At 38.5% G+C, this 21502-nt stretch overlaps 1 protein-coding gene across 2 annotated transcripts; it reads left to right on the top strand.

Moving 5' to 3' along the window:
• Positions 1-766: 766 nt before the first annotated feature.
• On the top strand, positions 767-20036 carry rspry1 (ring finger and SPRY domain containing 1). Of its 2 annotated transcripts, none has more exons than XM_051724521.1 (15): positions 767-963; positions 2825-3336; positions 7622-7674; positions 9447-9559; positions 12212-12338; positions 12784-12842; positions 13540-13606; positions 13696-13827; positions 14165-14280; positions 14737-14880; positions 15339-15450; positions 15571-15673; positions 15768-15920; positions 18435-18539; positions 18938-20036. In XM_051724521.1, exons 2-15 carry the CDS (start codon positions 2975-2977, stop codon positions 19032-19034), a joined length of 1743 nt encoding a protein of 580 aa, XP_051580481.1. In that variant the 5' UTR covers positions 767-963; positions 2825-2974; the 3' UTR covers positions 19035-20036. The 2 variants fall into 2 exon arrangements, with proteins under 2 accessions (XP_051580481.1, XP_051580480.1); XM_051724520.1 differs by having other exon boundaries at positions 767-1077.
• Positions 20037-21502: the final 1466 nt, after the last annotated feature.

The following is a 21502-nucleotide window of genomic DNA, read 5'->3' as shown; positions in this document are numbered from 1 at the left end:
CAATTGAGATTCGTCCTCCACCACCTGGATTGAGGCACTACGCCACCACGAGGACCAAGAGAACATTGGGAATTGGGTATTCCAAATTGGGGAGAAAAAAAGGGAGAAAATAAATAAATAAACAAATTCCAGTATATTAGCACAAAGCATAATGTTATACATTTACACTAAATAATAATAAATAAATAAAAATTAAAATGAAAAAGTTCGATAGATTTACGCCGCGAAATGAGGCGGAAACGCGTCATCACAGTCCAGGAAAAGGGTCCATTGGCTCCTGGGAAATGTAGTTCTCAGGGGATGATGAACTTAAGAAAATTTCGCTTTCGATTTTCAACGTATATTTTATTCATATTTTTATTTAATATTAATATTTTTATATTATACTGTTAGTAATAATTTATAATGATATTATTATTTTAATAGTTCCCAGTAAACTTATTTATTCTGTCTTTCAGGTGTCAACACTTGCTTGCAGTATTATTTTTAGCATCTTTCTGTGTTAAACAGGTATTAATCAATTATCATTATTATGATTATGTAAATTATGAGTATATCTATTAATTACCTGAATGTCTCGATTTTTTATAAATAAAACAAAGGCAGGCAGGATAAAACACGATTCTCAGTCCACATTCACCCACCCAAAACGGAAAAAGTGTGACAAAAATAGCTGCCACAAAGCTTTTATAACATGTATTATCTGTTTAGCACAGCATGAGAGCAGAAGTTGGTGTGTTTGACTGGTTGCTGGGAGGGGTCGGGTCCAGCATCATGTGCTGGAGAGAAATATGCGACGACACACTACACAGAGGGAGCTCTGACTGATCCACATACATTCACTTCAGACAGTCCTCATGCTTTCACTTCTCAAGCAGCCACTTACTTTTATTAACAAACACCGACTGTGTCTGTTTTAATCTGTGGGTCAACACAATGTTGATGATTGAAGGGACTGTGAGTGTGAGTATTAATCATATCGCTAATAATTAAAGCTCACACACTTCCCGTGTAGTCTTTGTTTTCGGCCTACAGACCAGTGCTGTTGCATTTAGCGAAAATCCTCCGCTTTAACGGGTGAGTAAATGCATGCCTGTGGTATATTAATGTTATTTAACTACAGATAGTCCTGTTTATGTACGTGTCAGTTCAGGGAAATGCTTTAAGCTGACGTTTTGTTCATCTTTTTGGATTCGTTGTTAGTTATATCGCCGCTAACGTTTATTTCTGACATGATGAAAGAGGCTGTGTTTCAAAACCTAGTGAACTGTATACCTTGACAACATTTTTGGGCATCATAAGCGCTCGAAATCGTTTTGGGTATCAAACATTTGTGTTGTTTAGCTGACACGGAACGTGCCTGTGATTCCCTTAAATGCTGCCTTCGGAGGCAGCTCACTAGGATTTAAAACGCAGCCAAAGAGACTAAAGTTTATTGACGTTAATTTATTTAAACGTCAGTGTGTCATTTGTAAGCTTTCTGTGGGTCTGTTGAGGGATTGTGAATGTCAGTGGCCAATCATGAATGAGTGTTTTATTATCATTTAAACGCTGTTTTTGAAGTTGTGCTAGCTGTGAGGTTAGCCGCTGCTAACATTGACAACTGATGAAATCGCAGAGATCTTATTAGTTTATATGTACTCTTACGAACTGCTAGCAAGTCCTGCTATGTGATGATTTTACATAATTAAGCAAATTATAAGGTTGGATAATTGTAGTTCTTAGAAATTTACAAGGAGATTAGTTTTAGGTATAAAATGTGTTGTATGCCTAACAGTGTGTTCAAAGCAAAACATTGTTTGCAAAGCAAGCTCTGGAGCCTTTGCCTAAAACACTTGTTTTATTTTAGCGACTACACTAAAGTTATAGACACTAGCGGGTCTATTATCATGTCAGTCCGCTAATGCAATCTTGTGATAACTAGGTTGCACCAGCAATACTTAAGTTACAACTTAGACTAGTTGTGGCGTAAATGGGCATAATTCACAATTTACGCACTACTAAATATTTGAGCGTTGCACCATTACATTTAGTTAGGACGTAACCCTACGTATAAACTAAATACTCACAGAAGCCTCCGACCAGGAGTTACGGATGGAATAAAAAATCAGACTCAGTAAATGACATCAATGAGCGCATGTATTGGTTGACAGGCTTCTGTCCTTTCGACATATATGATGATGTTGCATTACACTCGTTTACATTTACAGGAGAAAACATAATGTAAAAAAATTACTTCTTTAGCATGAAATCGATTTAACGGTGCGCTTTCCTGTGTATGGTGTCAAGTTTCAACATATGTGAATTATATAAGATATTTAAATGAATAAATGTCTATTTTTCCAGGCAGTTGTATTAGTATTTATTTATTTATTGCCCCTTATTCATTTTAGATACAGTTATTAAATATTGTTATTTAAATATATCTAATTTCAAGGCTATTTATTGGATAAATACTGGTAACTTTACAGAGAGCTTGGGACCTACTAGTTAAGTCTTGCCTTAAGAACAGGTGGTGCAACCAAATTCAGCACTGACTTAGTTACAAACTAACCAGTAGTTACTAAGCCCTTAGTGTGAACTTCACATCTCAACTTAAGTGAGACCTTGCACAGCTGGTACAACCCTACCCTGATCAGAGGCTATTATCAAGGAAGCACTCTTATATAGAGTGTTTTACTTCATCTAGCTATGTTAAACAGTGTTAGTGAGTCCTTTGAGCATTTTATGTGTATGTTTTCCATGTCATGGTTGTCATGTTTCTGCCCACATTGATAATAGTTTGATGAGTAATCTTAATGAAATCTCGCTGCTTCCCTCACAGGAGTGAAAACCTCCCAGGCTGTAGGATGTGTGTTGACTGCACCATCAGCTTTGTTCGTCTGCGCCTGGCAGCTGATCGTCTGTAATAGCACAATGACCGACACGTCTACCCGACCCGTACCGTCACACCTTCTAAAGTCCTTCCAATGATATGATAGTAGCCACCTGGATTGCATTCTGTGCCTGCAGGAGCCTTGCACGGGTTCTACGACTGACTGTAGAACAGCTGCAGTCAGTGCAGTTTTGGCCCAGCCTCTCATCCAGTGGAGCTATGGGGAACAGCTGCGTGTGCAGAGAGGACAGTGATGTGGAGGAGGGATCAGCCCCTCGCAGGCAGCTCAGGCGAGTGGATAACTCTCTCTCTGATCCCCCAGAGGCCAGAAGCAGCCGGCCCAGGGACCCGGTCCGACCGCCCAGGCGAGGTCGAGGACCGCATGAGCCACGTCGGAAAAAACAAAACGTGGACGGTTTGGTACTGGATACGCTGGCTGTCATCAGGACTCTTGTTGACAAGTGAGTAAAACTGTAACTATGGCAGGAAGTGGAGGGGCATCTCGGTTAGTTATTAATTCCATCTAGGAATGAATCATAATGCATCATATCAATTTCAGTTTCCCATTTACTAGTGTGTCAACAATAACTTATCTCAGTGGTAAAATACGCTGGCTACCACCCCTGGAATTCGCTAGTTCGCTAGTTCAAATCCCAGGGCGTGCTGAGTGACTCCAGCCAGGTCTCGTAAGCAACCAAATTGGCCCGGTTGCTAGGGAGGGTAGAGTCACATGGGGTAACCTCCTCGTGGTCGCTATAATGTGGTTTGTTCTCGGTGGGGCGCATGGTGAATTGAGCGTGGTTGCCGCGGTGGATGGCGTGAAGCCTCCACATGCGCTATGTCTCCGTGGCAACGCGCTCAATAAGCCACGTGATAAGATGCGCGGGTTGACTGTCTCAGATGCGGAGGCAACTGGGATTCGTCCTCCGCCACCCAGACTGAGGCGAATCACTATGCGACCACGAGGACTTAGAGCGCATTGGGAATTGGGCATTCCAAATTGGGAGAAAAAGGGGAAAAATCCCCCCCCCCCCCCCCCCCCCCAAAAAAAAACAAAAAAAACAATAACTTATCTCCATATATGGCTAAAAGCATTAGGCTCGTTTTAAGACACAGCTATGTAGCATCCATTTTCATCTTTTTTTTTTTTTTTTGGTTAGTTAAAGGTTGAATGTAAATGTAATCATTTATTCACCCTCATGTTTTTTTCCAATCCCATATGACTTACTATCTTTTGTGGAACACAAAAGGAGATGTTAGGGGGAATGTTCAGTCTCAGTCATCATTGACTTTCATTGTATGGAAAAAAAAAATTATAATACAATGAAAGCGAATGGTGACTGAGACCAACATACTACCTAAAATCTATTTTTGTGAGCCACAGAAGAAAGGAAATTATGTGGTTTTGGAACAACATAACAATGAACTATCCCCTTAAATATATAATTGTCTACCACTGGCACCACACCCACTGTAAGGAGGACCTTTCCTCTGAAATTAACCAAGCTTTAAATCTGCAGTTTGGAGAGCAGAGTGAGAAGCCTGCCAAAGTTTTTAAATGAGCATGCCATTATTTATTTATTCATTAATTCGCACAGCGACACATTTAGTCTTAATGTATTGCCCAAGACACCAGCTTGAGATAACAGAGGAGCTCTTCCTCTTTGTCACATGTTCTTGCACTTCCCACACAGCCGGCCTACAGCTATCAAGCAGTGGATGTTCACTACAAAAGTTTGTTTTACCTGTCCATCAGATTCGCTGGCTCAAATGTTGCTGAACCTGCTGCAACCTATTTGCATGGCAGATGGCAGACCTGATTCAGCCTTGGTGTGCATTATTCTCAGGAATTTTTGACCTGTATCTTAACAGGCTGTTGTCACTTCCTGAAGAGGATCTTAAATTACCGTATACCACAATTTTACAGGAAAGGAAATATTCAGTTCTAATCAGATTTAAACTTTCTTTCTGTTTTTGGCACAAGGGGGAGCGCCAGCCGTTTTCTTTCTTTTGTTTAAAGCTGGAATATAATTTTCAGTTCACACACCACAACCATTGTTTCATCAAATATCTCGGCCTCTGAGTGGACTAGAAGCTCAATCTAGATGTAATTAGAAAGCTAAGATCCTCCCCTTTAGGTAACTAGTAGTTGTAACAAATCCGATGATTTGTTTAGCATGTTTTTCATGCTGGATGGCATATTTTGTTCTGGATATCTAAGATATAACATTGGATTATTCACACAAACAAGCTCACAGACAAGTAAAAAATGTCTCATTTGAAAACTTTCTTAGGTAAAAGCAGATATGAAGTTTTTAGCTATTTGGGGCTTACAGCAGCAGTGTTTGGCGTGTAAGAGACATTTGTATGTGGTGTCTTGCAGAAGTCATATTTCACTTTGTGATACTTTTGAAAATCTTTCCAACTGTGGTATTAGGGCAACAAAATAAACTGTACAGTAGTACATTCATGAGAATGAAAGCTTTCATTTGATATATGATTTGTCTATTTTAGTGCTATTTAAAAGACTTTTATATTCATATGAATATTTCAACCCCATTACCACTAGGTTGCGCTGATTTGCGACACAAATGTTTTCAGGCCTTATTTTGTTATTTTATGTAACATAAATGCAGAAGTGATGGTTATCTATGAAAATGTCAGATTCTACACTTTCAGCTGATACCACATATGCATGACTTATGTATATGGAGACTTGAACTTTTTAAGAGAACTTTTTTCTCAACATAGCGCCCACTTTTGGACCCCTTGAAAAAGGAAAAGGTTAATGTAAACACCCCCTTAGAAAAGGTTCATATAAAAAATTCCATTCTCAGAAGAATATTTTTGAGTGTTCATGCACATTAATTGTTCAATCAGAGTTTTGAATCAATTAATTTATATTTTGAACTGGTTCATGAAAATGAACTGAACTTCCCAACTCTAACAGGATTTTTTCTAATCAAGGTTAAATCGGAGGTGCAATTAGAATATCTGTCTTAATGCTCTCATTTTCTCAGGTCTTGAGACAAGAAGTGAAACAAGTCTAATGACACAGTCTTTAGGAGACTTCATGGCTAAATAAAATGTTCATTAGCGTCATTGCAATAGTCACAATGTTGCTTAATTTTATATCAGTAGCAAAATCATTAAGAGTATTCAACAAATCCCCCAGCCCTAGCTAACACCCATATACACACCTGTGACTGCAATCTATGTCCTTGATTGTGTTAATTTGAGTGATCAGTTCTGTGTAGACAGCAGAGTGATAAACAGAAAACCTGGAGTTTCTAAGTAGAAAATTTCCCTATGTGATCATTACAGCACAATCACACAGCAGTCAGACACCCATAGCTTGGGGCATCAGACCTCTCGCTCGCTCGCTCACTTGCTCGCTCTCTTTCTCGACCACCCTAATAGCTCTCTGTTCCTTCTTCTCATCTGCTGTTTAGAAACATCGCCCAAAAACCACAGATTTAGACTGACAAATGAACCACACCAGTGACAGTGAATTTATTGTACCAGTCTAAATGTCTCTGGTGGTGATTTGATCATCTCGGGCTCCCTCCAGCAGCAGCCCAGGGGAGTTTGCTATCGCTGCTTAGATTTACCATTGCAGACCCAGCTGCAAAATGGATGTATAGACCCTGTAGCCAAAACAACACCAGAAGCAGCAGTCTGCTCTGCCTACCCTCCAATAGCAATCCGTCAAGCGTTGTACAATCACCCATTATACCATTAGGCTTTTATAACTAATTTCTAGAGCCAAGGACTAAATAAGATGCTTACACACTCACATGCTCATGCACCCAAGGTATGAGGCACAGAGGTAAACATTTAGTTTATTAGGTTTTGCCATTAGCAGGGTGCAACAATAAAGATTTTTTTCTCATGCTCAAGTTGGGCAAGAAATAAATTATAAATTTTACCTTGGTGACAGAATTTTCAAAAACAACAATGTTCAAAACATCACAAGTTAAGCTCAATCGACAGCATTTGTGGCATAATGTTGATTACCATAAAAATGAATTACAAAATGTAATTTTTTTAATTTTGCCCAAAATGCTGTCGATTGAGCTTAACTTGTATTGAACCCGAAATATTTTTTTACATTTACAAATATAAGAGAACATGTACATGATCAATGGATGTATGAGGAATCATTGGGGAAAACTAAGGTTGCTGCTGGAAGAGGAAGAGTTATTAGGGAGGCCAGCAGGGAGTGCTCACCTTGCGGTCTGTGTGGGTCCTAATGCCCCAGTATAGTGACGGGGACACTATACTGTAAAAAAGGCACTGTCCTTTGGATGAGATGTTAAACTGAGGTCCTGACTCTCTGTGTTCATTAAAAATCCCACTTCTCGAAAAGAGTAGGGGTGTAACCACGGTGTCCTGGCCAAATTCCCCCCATTGGCCCTTATCAATCATGGCCTTCTAATAATCCCCATACATGAATTGGCTCTATCACTCCACTCTCTCCTCTCCACCAATAGCTGCCTGGTGTGTGGTGAGCGTACTGGCGCACTATTTGCTGCCGTCACTTCACACTGGTGGTGGTTGAGGAGAGTCCCCTGTTCACTGTGTAAAGCGCTATATAAATTTAACGTTATTCATTCATTCATGTAGGATGTAGTGACAATGTAGAAGTTGCCTAATAGGGCAAGTGAAACTGGCCTCAAGCCATTGGCCCATACTTATCGTTGAGCCCTTTTTATCATAAATAGTATTTGTTCTTTTGTATTTCAGTGACCAAGAGCCACCATACTCCATGATCACACTGCATGAGATGGCAGAGACGGGTGAGTGAAATACGGTCAGAGTGCTGCAGTATTGCATGTGGGTTTAAGACATTACAGAAATTACAGCATCATTTTCTCTAAAGCTGCTTTGAAATGTGTGTAGTGAAAAGCACTATACAAATAACCAGTGGTGATTTTTTTTTTTTTTTTTTTTTTTCATTAGAGAAACAAGTGCAGCTTGTTGTCAACCCCTGGCACCTGATTAAGTAATTAGGAATGTTAATCTAAGAGCGGAAGCTGTGGATGCTCCATGGGTATTAGTTATGGCTGCTTTTGAAGTTTGACGTGCACCCTGTGCTATCATTGTTATGGCGATGCTCAGTCCTGTTGCAGTGGCTGAAGTTTCTTGGTCATCTGCTTTGGACTTTAAAGGGATAGTTAAAGGGATAGTTATCCCAAAATGCTGGCATTATTCATTCACCCTCATGTTGTTTCAAACCTGTATGATTTTCTTTCTTCCGTGGAGCACAAAAAAAGGGGTTGAATGTAGGCTTCACCATTCACTTTCATTGGATGGTGACTGAGGCCTACATTCTGCCTAAAATCTCCTTTTGTGTTCCACGGAAAAAAGACTGTCATAAGGGTTTGGAACAACATGAGGGTGAGTAAATTATGACAAAGTATACATTTTTGGGTGAATTAATTCCATAAAGTCACTCAGAGACTCTTAAGTTGAGGAACAAACACTTCACGTGTGTATAAATTTGTTTTGTGATGTGTTTATAATTTTAAGCTATGCTGCATTTATTTGTTTACTAGGGTAGTGCGCTGAGATTTTGTGTACATACTCCCTTCGCATACTAATTTACCCTGTAATCTTTTTAATTACACTTGTAGATGTAGCCCATGTTACCTGCAATGCCTCATAGTATACTGCAGTAATGAAGGGGATTGTTTTGGTCTGGACGCAGTCCAGATTGAGATCAGGGGTCAAAATTTAGCAAGGTCGTATGTGGGTCGCCAGCCTGCCTCTCTCCTAGTGCTAATGCCAAAGCCTCTGTAGCTGTTGATTTGATTTATATGTGCATCTGTTGCTCTGAGCTGAGCCTGCATGTTGTGGTTTGAGACTCTGTGGCATCAGGTGGCTTCTAAGAGTTTTATGCTGGAGTAAACAGGTGGAAACTCTGCTTTTAATAATAAGGAATGGTTCACCAAATTTGTAGTTATTGTGCTTAAAAATGTGTATGGAATATTGTTGCAACTAAGTACTGAAACATTTGGAATGTTTACGCTGTATAACTCTATAGCAGAGCAGCACTGATTTTCAGGAATGATGGACCGATAGTAATGATAAACGGATATTTGACTCTCTGGAGATTATCGACATTGGCCAGTAACTTGCTGTTTGGCCGATCAAATGTGGTAGCTTGCCTGTGTTTCAGTTCCACAGTATATTGATTGCCTTGTCAATGGATAGTGCACATTTTCTGTTAAAAGTATTTTTGAGTGAATTGAGTTAATATTCTGTCAAATAGGTCTAAATCAATCAATTTCAGCAATTTAGCAAATGTCTCAGTTGCTTTCATTAAAATGTAATATCTTGTAAAATATTGGCATTTAATGTGTCCTCAGCCAGTCTGCTCACTACCAATGTTTTCATTGAAAAACCCATATAGGTCAACTAATAATTTTTAATGGGGTATGAAATTGAGTGCACTGATACAATAATGGAGCAGTATGCTATAATAAAATTCACAAACAAAGCACATCCCATAGTTGAAACTAAACTTCTGTTTGTGTTCCCCCATCCTCTCTTGTCTCTCTCACCCTAGATGATGGCTGGTTGGAAGTGGTGCAGTCTTTAATTAGGGTAATTCCTCTAGATGACCCACTGGGACCGGCTGTAATAACCCTGCTACTGGATGAATGCCCTTTGCCCACCAAAGTGAGTTCACATATACATTCATACCCACATTGACTGCCATATTATTTTCCAGGTACTTTTCCATAAAGGATGTTAATGCACTCAAACTTGTCCCCAATATGTGATGTTATGCTGAATTTGAGTGATTGCACTTTCTCCTCCTCGTTGCAGACACTTAGTCAGTCTTAGAATAGTGTTAACCAGCCACTGGCTGTTCATTAAGTAGATGACCTAGTTCTCAGCTGATTTTGCATTAGACATCAAGTGGTGACCTAGCACAGTACAAACATTTTTAATGTACAAAAGTAAACAAAAATGTCCACCCATTTAATTTAGTTGGGGTAATATTTTCTTTTACCTTGCATATTTTTGTTCACGGTTTTCGAGGATGAGGGCATGTCAAGCAACATGTCCATATTGGATAAATCTACTTTGGCTAGCTTCTACCAGGTTTGCTCAAAATGCAGTTATGAAGTTTTGATTGGATAAATGGCCTTTGAAGGCAACAACAAAAGATATGGGAAGTGTTTCCTGCTCCCTTTTAAAATTTCACTTGTCAGTTTATTCTATGCATGATTAGGGCTGAACGATTAATCAAAGTAAAATCTAAATCGCGATATGACATGCATTATCAAACTGCTAATGCTGCAATTGAAATAAAATATAGAAATAGTCTGCACATTTTTCCTGGCTAAAGAGCTGAGTGTGTTAAATTTACAGTGCTCTAGTTTCACTAATTGCACGTTTGTGTTATTCCAAATACCCGTATGCCTGGCTGCTAAAAGTAACTATCCAAATCTAAAGTAACCCCATAACACCAGGTTTTTGTGGACAGAAGAGCTGAAACAGAAATGTCTTCCTTTAGTGTACTGGCAAAATAAAAGCTGCTGCCAAAATAAAGGCCCTCATATTTATGCCGCATACAGATTAAGAAAATATTACATAAATACGGTACTGTTTTATAACAACAACAATAATAATAATAATTAAAGTTGTTGTTGTTAATATCAGGGACTAAAAACAAAATGTTTTTCATTTTGGTTCGTTCTGAGCAAAAATTGTTTCGTTTCGGTTCAGAAGTTCCGCGGCCTCCTTTCCAAAATGTTTCCGGATAGAACAAAATAAAAGAACAGTTAATAACATTCTTTTTAAAATGACAGTACTGTGCGCTAATGGGTGGGTGAAATACCAATTGCAGTGTTGCCAGATCTCGCAAGAGAAACAAGCAACATGGTTTGGAAAAACAAGCCCAAAATATGCCACTTGCCTCACCAAAATAAGTGAAAATAAGCCATTCCCCCCCACCCCCGTGTGTTGGATTTATCAGCATAGAAATCATAATAAGCAGATAATAAACAGTTAATTTTAATTACAGATCTGCTTCTCAGTCAAAACCCTACAGCATCAAATCTGTATTAATGTATCATATCTAACAGTAATTCAGTGGAGACATGGAAACAACTGAGAAAAGTACTTTTTACCTCTAAAAATGTTTTTCTTGTATCTGGATTAGTCGTGCATGTATATGTAGTAATTATACACAATTGTTAAAAAGGTCTTCATTCAGAGAATGCGACATCCACAACAGGCAATTAGGCAAAGAAATGTGTGATGCAGCAGTTTCCTTCAGTATCAAAGCACGTGTTTCATTTTTTTCTGAAAACATGAACCAACATGAAGTGGTGTAGTTCCAAAAATGTCGTTTCATGAACAAATTATCAGAACAAAATTAGCCGGTTGTAACCGGTTACCAGCATTTAAAAATAAAGTTTTCACTCCGGAACAGTTGAAAATCACAGTTCTGCAAAAAATTTAATTTGTTTTCGTTTTCTTTCCTTGAACTGTTTTTAGTCCCTGGTTAATATTATACAAAAATATATTTCTGTAAAAATGTCTTAACTTAATAATAACTTATTATTGGGTTCCAAAAAATAATGATGAATGGGGGGCTGAGACCCTTATCACAAAGTGGACAAAAACAGGTACACAGAAAACAGATACAAGGTGAATATGATGTAAATCTGTTTTTTTCCTCTGTTTCACTGTATTTTTTATTTATTTATTCTGGTTCTTTTTAGGAGGACTCAAATGTGAACACCCTTTCTTGAAAAGTATTTCTGTTGGCAGTATAGCATGTTTGCCCATGACTTAATTTTGATCAGAATGAAACACTAGTTTTTTTTTTTTTTAAACACTTACTAGTTTTTTTATGTTAATCACATCACAGTTAAATTCGCAATTGCAAAATGTTCAAAATAATTGCAATTAGATGTTTGTTTTTTTTGTCCAAATCGTTCATCCCTATGCATGATTATATAGTTGCATTTTATTATTTGCATTTAGTGTTGTTTTCTTCCTGCTGTCCATGACCCTATCAAAACAGACCTGCAATTTATTTTTGGGTCCCACACAGTTTTAATTCATGTTGGACTTTTAAGGTAACAAACTCTAAACAGAATTCCTAAAGAGAAGTGAGCTCTTGTGATAATAATTAACATCAGAAACATGTAATTTTGTCTGATGTCTGTGAGAACGTGTTAATGGTTAAGTAGAGTTGTGAATAATGTTGGTGAGGAAGTTGTTTTGGTCTTTGAGCTCTCGTGCATTCACGTGTAGACACCATTTGGTTTGTAGCATTGATTAAAGAGTTTGGTGCTTTGTGTCTCCTGTTAGGATGCTCTGCAGAAGTTGTCGGACATGTTGAATCTGAGTGCTGCCGTGGCCCGTCAGGATGCCCTTATCCCAGCCAAACACCGCAACACCACAGCAGTATTGGGCTGCCTGGCTGAAAAACTGGCTGGTGAGGGACACACACACTACTCAGCCTAACACGAACTTGGATACGACACAGAAATGTCCAAATAATTTGATTTACATACATGTAATACTCATCCAAAGCAACATCAGTCTGGAAGATTCTGTGAAAGGAATCTGAGATCTCATTCGTCTTACTTTACCTCTTATTTGTGTTAGCATGTTCTTCTGAAGCTAAAGAGCTGAGTTTGCTGTGTGTGAACTGTAGACCTGTCATGCTTGCACGCTGCAGCCTCCCTCAGAGGCCTGTGATCTGACAGCTCTGCTGAGCCTGCAGCACACACAATTCACCCAGGGCCATCTACAGTCACTCAATGTCCAGTTCTCTCACTATGGATAGATCTTACTTTTTTAGAGTCAACACAATGTCCAAATGAATAATTTGGTAAATACTACAATAGTTAATTGAGTACTTATTCTTTTTGCTACAGGTCCAGCGAGCATTGCGCTCCTCAGCCCTGGCACTCTGGAGTACTTGCTTGAGAGTTTGGTAGGAGCATTGCACACTACTCATTTGAGTTTTTTTTTATTCCACATACCGAGTTCTTTTAACGGGGTCATATCATGGAAAACAGGATTTTCCTTCCTCTTTTGAGATGAGAGTTTGATTTATTACATAGACATACTTTGACATTCACAACTCAAAGCTTCCTCCCCATTTTTTTAGAAATTAAGCTGCGAAGATTGGTTATTCAGAAATGATTATGATGTCAACCATGAGCACATTCACATATGATGGCCTAAATTATGTTTGAGGAGTAAGACATTTTCGGCTAATAATATGAGTGGACTTAAATGACATAAAATGCTGCTAAAGTGTAGAAAGTGTCCTAACCAGGCACACCGTGATAAAACAAAGAGTGATGAAAGTTATCAGCTGCGACCCCAAGAAGCAACAAGAACCAGGACATTTTGTTGATTGCATTGTTGGCGTTGCACTGGGTAGCCCTGCCCATTGTGACATCTCATTAGTACAAAGTCCCACTTCATATAACTGTACATTAAACATTAAATATCTCCTGATTGCCTGAGTTTTGCGTTCAGTGTGGACAGACAAATTGCTTGTTGCTGGAAACTTTACAGTTTTATAATCAACGTAACCCCTTCCACTTACGCTGTAGTTTTGCATGATAAGTTGTTGTAATACTGCCATAATAAACATTAATGTGTTTTTATTGCGCCTTTAGAGCTCTGAGGCCCATCCCACTGTCATGCTGTTTGCTCTCATCGCTTTAGAGAAATTCTCTCAAACCAGTAAGTTTGACACTTTGCTTTCTGTAGTTTTCTGGATGCAGCTCAGAATTTGGAAAAGGATAATTGATGAGAGCTTGTCTTTGTTTCAGGTGAGAACAAGCTAACAGTATCAGAATCGTGTATCAGTGACCGTCTCTCCGTTCTGGAGTGTTGGGCTGATCACCCGGACTACCTAAAGCGTCAGGTGGGCTTCTGCGCTCAGTGGAGTCTTGATAACCTCTGTGAGTAACCTTGACTGCAATGGTGTGCATCATTCATTAGAAGAAACTATTTGAATGGCATTCAGGAATTTTTCAGGTGTTTTTAAGTGAACAAGTACTTTGTAAATAAATATTTTACTTAGTTTTCTCTGTAATATTTAACTATGTTTTCTTCAGTTAAATTCGTACTCTTTGCCTTTTTTTCAGATATCCTTTTGTATTATATGAACTTGCTTTGGTGTAGCAAAGGAAATGATAATTAGCCTGGCAATTGTTCGATTTTTGCATGAGTCAAATATTATACTTTTATGGTGTGTCTCATTGAGAATTTTATCATTGGTCACCCTTTGGCCCATAGTCATTAAAGAGGGCCGTCAGTTCACCTATGAGAAGGTCAACTTGAGCAACATCAACGCCATGCTGAATAGTAATGATGTCAGCGAGTATCTCAAGATCTCTCCCTCTGGACTGGAGGTGAGAGACAAACCATTATTTTTGAATTGACAGGGATGTGTAGGGTCTTGTGAAAGACGGTCGCTGGAATTCTGTGGAAATCTAAAGAGCTTTCTGCAGAATTCTGTGGGTGCACATACTGCGCAGGCCTACTGATGACTCCGAAGAACAATTTCACTTCCATTTAGGACACACTATCAAGTACATCTTTACAGCAAAACATAAACAGAACGTCTTTTCACACTTCAGTAAATGGTTCACATAACACTGCTATTCTCAGGATAGTGGTGGATGAATGCATGCCTAATACTTGAGCCTACTCTCAGTCACACATCTTGTGGAGGAATAGCGACTTATAACAAATATTTTGTTTGTTTGTTATACATTACATATAAGCACATTTTTTAGCTAATTTATCCATCAACCTTTTTGAATTTGAGAATTCGTGTTGAATGTGATTTGTTTCCTGCTCCTTAGGCACGGTGTGATGCGTCATCGTTTGAGAGTGTCCGCTGCACATTCTGCGTGGATTCCGGGATTTGGTACTATGAAGTCACTGTTATCACCTCGGGTGTCATGCAGATTGGCTGGGCAACAAAGGACAGCAAGTTTCTTAACCATGTGTGTTTCTGGTTATGTTATGGTTACATTTTCCCATATTTAAATGAAGAACACATGCATGCTTTGGTTTTATATGAAGCGGCATACAGAGTGCTGAAAATGTTATAACTTTGTATTTAAATTTAGTGGTATTAATTCGGGAAACAGTGCCTCTTAAGTATTTTGAATATAACTAATAATATTTATATAACATAATTAGGAAAAGGGTTTTGCAACTTGATGCCTGTTCATAAATGGAGCTCTTGTGATTGGAATTAGCAATCAGTAACATAAGAAGTGTAATTTTTAAAGTCGTTTTTGGTTAGTTCTTGAGGCATTTTGAAAGCATCATTTTTCATCAGACTATTATATACTGTATTGTAAGGGAAAGAAAAACAATCACTAAATGTCTGTCTGACAGATATAAAGTGTAGCTTGAAATTCTTTAATGATAAGAACACTTATTTGTGTTTGTAAAGGAGGGTTATGGGATTGGAGATGATGAGTACTCGTGTGCGTATGATGGCTGCAGGCAGCTGATCTGGTACAACGCTCGCAGTAAACCTCACTCCCACCCCTGCTGGAAAGAAGGTTCGTGCATAGCTTTCTGTTCTGCAGATATGCTCTTTTATTTTGTGATGATTGCCTACAGTAAGTGTGCTTCATAATTTTGGGAAAAAAGGTTTGAGCATTATTCTCTGGGCTTTGTAGGTGATGCCATAGGCTTCCTGCTGGACCTCAGTAAGAAGCAGATGATCTTCTATCTAAACGGACACCAGCTGCCTCCTGAGAAGCAGGTGTTCTCCTCTGCCACGTAAGCAAACAATCAATTCCTCCACCACAAGAGTAAAGATTCAAAGTGTTTATGGATTTTTTTGAACTTTTTTCTCTGTCTCTTTCTTTGTCAGGTCTGGCTTCTTCGCTGCAGCCAGTTTCATGTCCTACCAACAGTGTGAGTTCAACTTTGGAGCCAAGCCTTTTCGCCACCCCCCCTCCATCAAATTCAACACATTTAATGAGTTCGCCTCGCTTGCATCAGACGAGAAAATCATTCTGCCCAGGTTTGCTTTATTTACTAGATTTCTGTTCACATGGAAAATTATCAATGACTGTAATAAGACTGCACAGTTAATGATTAAGATGACAATTACGTCTGCCGCTATTAAAGGGGTCATGAAATGTTTGGTTTTTTTTTAAAATAGTTTTATTATCTTCCCTGAGGTCCACTGATAATGTTAGTAAAAAATGTTTGCATTAAAACAGTCATAAATTAGTAATATGTGATGATTTTGCAACGCTCAGTTTTGGCCTAAGCGCCTACTTTAAACTTCAACGTAAGCAGCCAGTATTGTGATTGGCTAACATTGTGCAGCCCCTGAAACGCAGCCATTTTTAAAACTCAATCGGAAGAAATTTAATAAGAACCAAAACATTACAAAACTAAATATAAGGGTTTACACACAATGCACATCCAACACATTGCATCCAAATATATTAAACTATTAATCTCAAGCACAACTGTTAACACTCACACGCTGTCTACACTGGATGTGAGAGTCGTGTCAAAAGCAATAAAACCCATTATAATCAATGATGCTGTCTACCAAGGTAGCATCCGTTGCGTTGCGTTGTCGCGTCGACAGTAAACAGATGACCCGTTCAATTTTGCGCTGCATGCGGTGGCGCTACTACTGCCAACACAAATAAATGGTTAAGAAAGTTTGTGTCGACACACCCGGTGTAGACAGCCTCAAGCCGTTGCATCGCGTCAACGGATGCACCAGGTGTAAAACAGGGTGTCAGCACCATAAACTATCACACGGTCATGACATATGAAATATTCATGAATGAAACTGTTTACTCAGGGTTTTTGCGATCACATCCATGTGTTTTTAACTGCCCCATCCTTCAATAACAGTTCCTTTGCAAAGCTTGATTCGTATTATGACTGGTATGATTTGAGCCAAACATACAATCCACTCTAAAATATGCTGAAGACACATCCAGCTCCAGTTTCATTCCATCATGTTTTCATACACCAACAACCTATTCACCTGCGTGAACTGACAGAGATCCAGTGGACAGGTCCAAGGGTGCAATGATGAAAAATAGGTGTTGCAGATGTATTTGGTCCTTGTGACGTCACAAGTTCCACGAATTCCAAATGAGCCATTTTTGCAGCTTGGTTGAAATAAATGCTATTTTTCTATTAAGGAGGAAGTTTTCAGTTCTGAAACCCACCACATCGTTGTGGGAGGCGTTTAGAGTTACTTTTAAATATGAGGATGCTCAGTAAAACCTTAACTAATGTGACATTAAAATGTGTTATCAATGACTTTATGCCTTATTCAATGAGTATAATACACAGGAGGTCAGTAAAAGAAGCTTTTTTTATTTACTCGATGATGATTTAAAGTAATATATATGCAGCAGATGTTTAATTTGTCTTGTTTACATTCTGAATTCATGAAGTTATTGAGCTAACGTGCTATATGCGGCCATAATATGCGCCGATTACACTGTTATTGTAATTTATGATGACACTGCATAGATGAGTGTATAAAAGTGTTAATGTGCATAATAAAGACAAAAAAATTATGATAGATGCATATCTTACTTTGAGCAGATGTGTGAATGGCTTTCACTGCAGATGGCACGTGTGAAAGGGCACTTAAGAGAATTTGAGTAGATTGGATTCCTTTTGTAGACTAATTACACAGACAAAAATGACATGTTCTTGGAAAATGTCTCTACATGAACGATTGTACAGATGTAGGTAAATTTGCACCAGCTTGCTAATAACTCTACATGCCGGTGTGTTCTTGTTGACTGATCTTAACTGATTGAACAATGTAAACAAAATTAGCTGTCAGCCTCAAAGTTGGTGGATCTCCAGGTCACACCTATTGATAATGTTGACCAGTGGCAGTAAGAAGGTGTTTAGCAGGCACTAAGAAGTTTTCCTAAAAGTTTGCCCCAGCGAGCTGTTCCCAACCACAGAAATTAACGCAAAAACACCTTTTTGGCCAGATTTAGGTCTAAATGAAGACACATCCATTCGTTCTTCGATATTGTATGAAGTATATCGGGGCCTTTACATGTTTAGTTGCAGCACTTGATAATTGTTACCGGTCACAGATTTGTTTGTTGTGTGCATGAATGCAGAAGTAAATCAGAGGTGTTTAAATTATTCTATAGGTCTATCAGTAATGATCCACAAATGGGTGTTTTATGTTTCACGTCTGTTCGTGGTGGCACGTGAAAATGAGTGCTGAAGAAACACCATCTGACAAAAATAAGATTTCGAACCCAAGCAAATAATTTTGTATTCACTAGGTGCCTCACCATTTTAAATTTTGCTTATCAAAATTAATAATCACAATTACATTATCAAGGGAAATAATCGGCAATTAGGGTTTTTGTCATAATTGTACAGCACAAGACTTTTATGTGGATTTGAATAATGCATAAGTTATAACACCTAAAGAAAGTGACTGAATACCTTTCATGGCAGACACAGCATGAAATGCTTCTTTGTCTTTTTTTTTATTTTTATCTCATACCTTTCATGGCAGACACAGGCGCCTGGCCTTGCTCAAGCAGGTTAGCATCAGAGATAACTGCTGCACCCTCTGCTGTGACCAGATGGCAGACACTGAACTGAGACCTTGTTTGCACAGGTACAAAGATCAGCATATAGAAGCAATGTTTACACCACTGGGTAAAGAGACATGATTGAGGTTCAGTGTCTGCTCAGAAAAATTGGATGGATCTGCTGGGTTAAATTGGAAAATACAATAGGGCCAATGGAATGGTCTCAGAATTATGACATTTTGTAAAAGGTATAGTCCCAACTCTAAATTGAGCAACATTCGAAAAATACAAAATACAGACACACACCATGATAGTTGCTACATAGTTTTGGAAACCATTTCAAGCCTATTTTTGAGTCATTATGCAATGTCTATTGTTGCTATTAAACCTCTTGTAGATTACTGTCACATCACATGTTCATTTGTGCTAAACAATTATAATGAAGTCATCTTTGCATTTGTGTTTCTGTGCATCATATCCACAGTGGCATTTGTATGGAGTGTGCCTTACAGCTGGAAACGTGCCCACTGTGTCGTCAAGACATCCAGACACGAGTCAGACTCATTGCCCACGTATCCTGACATCAGCCCACCAACCCAAGACATGGACTTTCCCCCTCAAGCTTCCATCTTGTCCAATCCCCACTGTCTGAGAGATTGACCTGACCAGTCAAATCGTTATGCTGTCTCAGAATTGAACGCTGCAGCGTGGACCGTTGATCGTTTGTGAGGACGGATGGATTAGACCCTCCATGAAGATGGAGATACAAAATAGAGAAAACTCTACACTGTTGCACTCCAAGGAGGCCCCAGTCAGAGTGGCAACGGGGGCTGTTGAGTAAATTGGGAGGTTTTTAAGTTTTCTGGGAATTTATAATGATAATTTTTCAGAAATGGATAAAATATTAAACAAATACATCCATTACATGCTGATCTGATTTTAAGTCTCTCCCCTCGAGCTCTGGTCAGGGTCTGCTGTGTGTCTGTTCAGATGTGTTAAATATATATGTGACTTCTCTCATTTTTTATTCTCAGCAAGAAACGATAGCAGTGTCTTAACCACTTTGTTTCCTCTTAATGTTTGTGCCTGTCTCAGAAACCCATCATTCCTCACCCTCAAACTTGATTGTACTTGAATCTGTTCTGGGTTAACTGCCCCAACATCATGACTGCAAAAAGTCATGATGACACTATAAATTCATTTTTTTAATTATAGTATTTTTTATTGATGAATGATGAAAAGCCCATTTAGTAACAAAATTAAGCCTAATTAGATTGTTAAAATGGCAGAATTGAATGAGAATTTAAATAATTGACTGAAATTTTCTCATTTATAAGACAGTATGCTAAAGGCACTCATGTGAACTCATATGTGAGGTTTAGGGGAAATGTTATGTGTTTCTTACCATGGTTAATACACATATCCATGTCCCAATGCTGCTGAGGCTAAATTTGAATTTTCTGAAGCAGAAACAAAGACTGAAATCTCCAGAGCTCCCAAAAATAAGAGAGTGAGATTGAATTAAAAATCTTTCATTTTCTGAATTGTGATGTTTGTAATAAATGTCTATTTTATGTGTTGCAGAGGTGTTGTAACAGCTGTTTATATTTACTATTTTCAAATGTGATTCCCATGTATTCTAAAAAAGCTAAATGAGTCCAAAAGCTATATCAAACTATTATGTGACAGACCGTCCGTGGTACTTCATTAAAGAAAGTCTGATATGATCGCTGTAGTTAAGGGGATAGTTCACCCAAAAATGAAAATTCTCTCATCATTTACTCGTCCTAATGCTGTCCCAGATGTGTATGACTATCTTTCTTTTGCTCAACACAAAGATTTTTAGAGGAATATCTCAGCTCTGTTGGTCCATACAATGCAAGTGAATGGTGGCCAGAACTTTGAATCTCCAAAAAGCACAGAAAGGCAGCATAAAATAAATCCATATGAGCTATATAAGTGTGGGTGAGAAAAGGATTGATATTTAATAGGAGTGTAACAGTTTTCGGTAAAAAACCGAACCATACGGTTTGCATTGGCACCGCGGTTCACCTCAAGTTTAATGGCGCATCTGGAGTACAAGGTTTGGTGAAAGAAACAAAGAGTCAAATATACAGGCACAGTTACAACCTCCGCTAAAGCACCTGTATGGCCCTGTAGATAAACAATCTCTGCCTGTGTTTTAGGTGGGCCAACTTGATGACATCACAGTTCTGCACACATTGAAATGATTCGCTGAGAGAGAAGCCCCATGTGTTTCTCCTTTCTGAAAACATTTAATTTTTGCAGTCAATTACAACAGCGATGGTCAAAAAATGTGTATAAAATAGGCACTGTTTGCCGACATCACTCGACGCGAGTGCCGCATACTGGTAATTTATGTAAAAAATGAGAGTGAGGGTTTAAAACGCGCACGCGAGTTCTTCCTGTTTCCTTGCACAGCTGTAATCTATCGCGCATGCGAGCGTCAATAATGCGCTTTGATTAATCGCATTAAAATGCCATTATAGTAATAAATCATTACATGATTAATCATTTACGCCGATATGACCCGGATAAAGAAAGAAAGCCGCAGATGAGCCGAAACTGCACACACTCCCTTCCGTTTTTAAGCAGGCACTCAGTGCTGATTCAGACAGACATGGAACAATAACTAAAGCGCTTGGGGTGTTCATTGCCATATGTGGGATTTCCATGTATAATTAAAATACCCGAGCCACATTATCACAACATCCCTTCTTGTATCCATTTTTATAGCAAGTTTATTCCTTTTATAGTGATGTACAGATTATGACTGTTGAATATATGTTAAGTTTAAAATGCACTTTATGTTGATGCATGTAGCATTAATGTCAGGTATTCATTTTAAGTGTTGATTCAGTAATTAGGGATGTTTTTTGTTTTGTTTTTTTAGTTAAGGACCCTGATGAAAATCAACCATGGTTTTACAATAGTAATATTGTAGTAACCATGAACCAGAAATAAACATCTGAGCAGAAATCATGTTTTTGATACAATTAACCATGGTTTTATAACAGTAATACTGCAG

The sequence above is a fragment of the Myxocyprinus asiaticus genome, chromosome 18, assembly GCF_019703515.2.
Source record: "Myxocyprinus asiaticus isolate MX2 ecotype Aquarium Trade chromosome 18, UBuf_Myxa_2, whole genome shotgun sequence".
NCBI lineage: Eukaryota > Metazoa > Chordata > Actinopteri > Cypriniformes > Catostomidae > Myxocyprinus > Myxocyprinus asiaticus.
The sequence above is the reverse complement of the archived record's forward strand: the minus strand, read 5'-3'. Positions and strand labels throughout refer to the sequence as shown.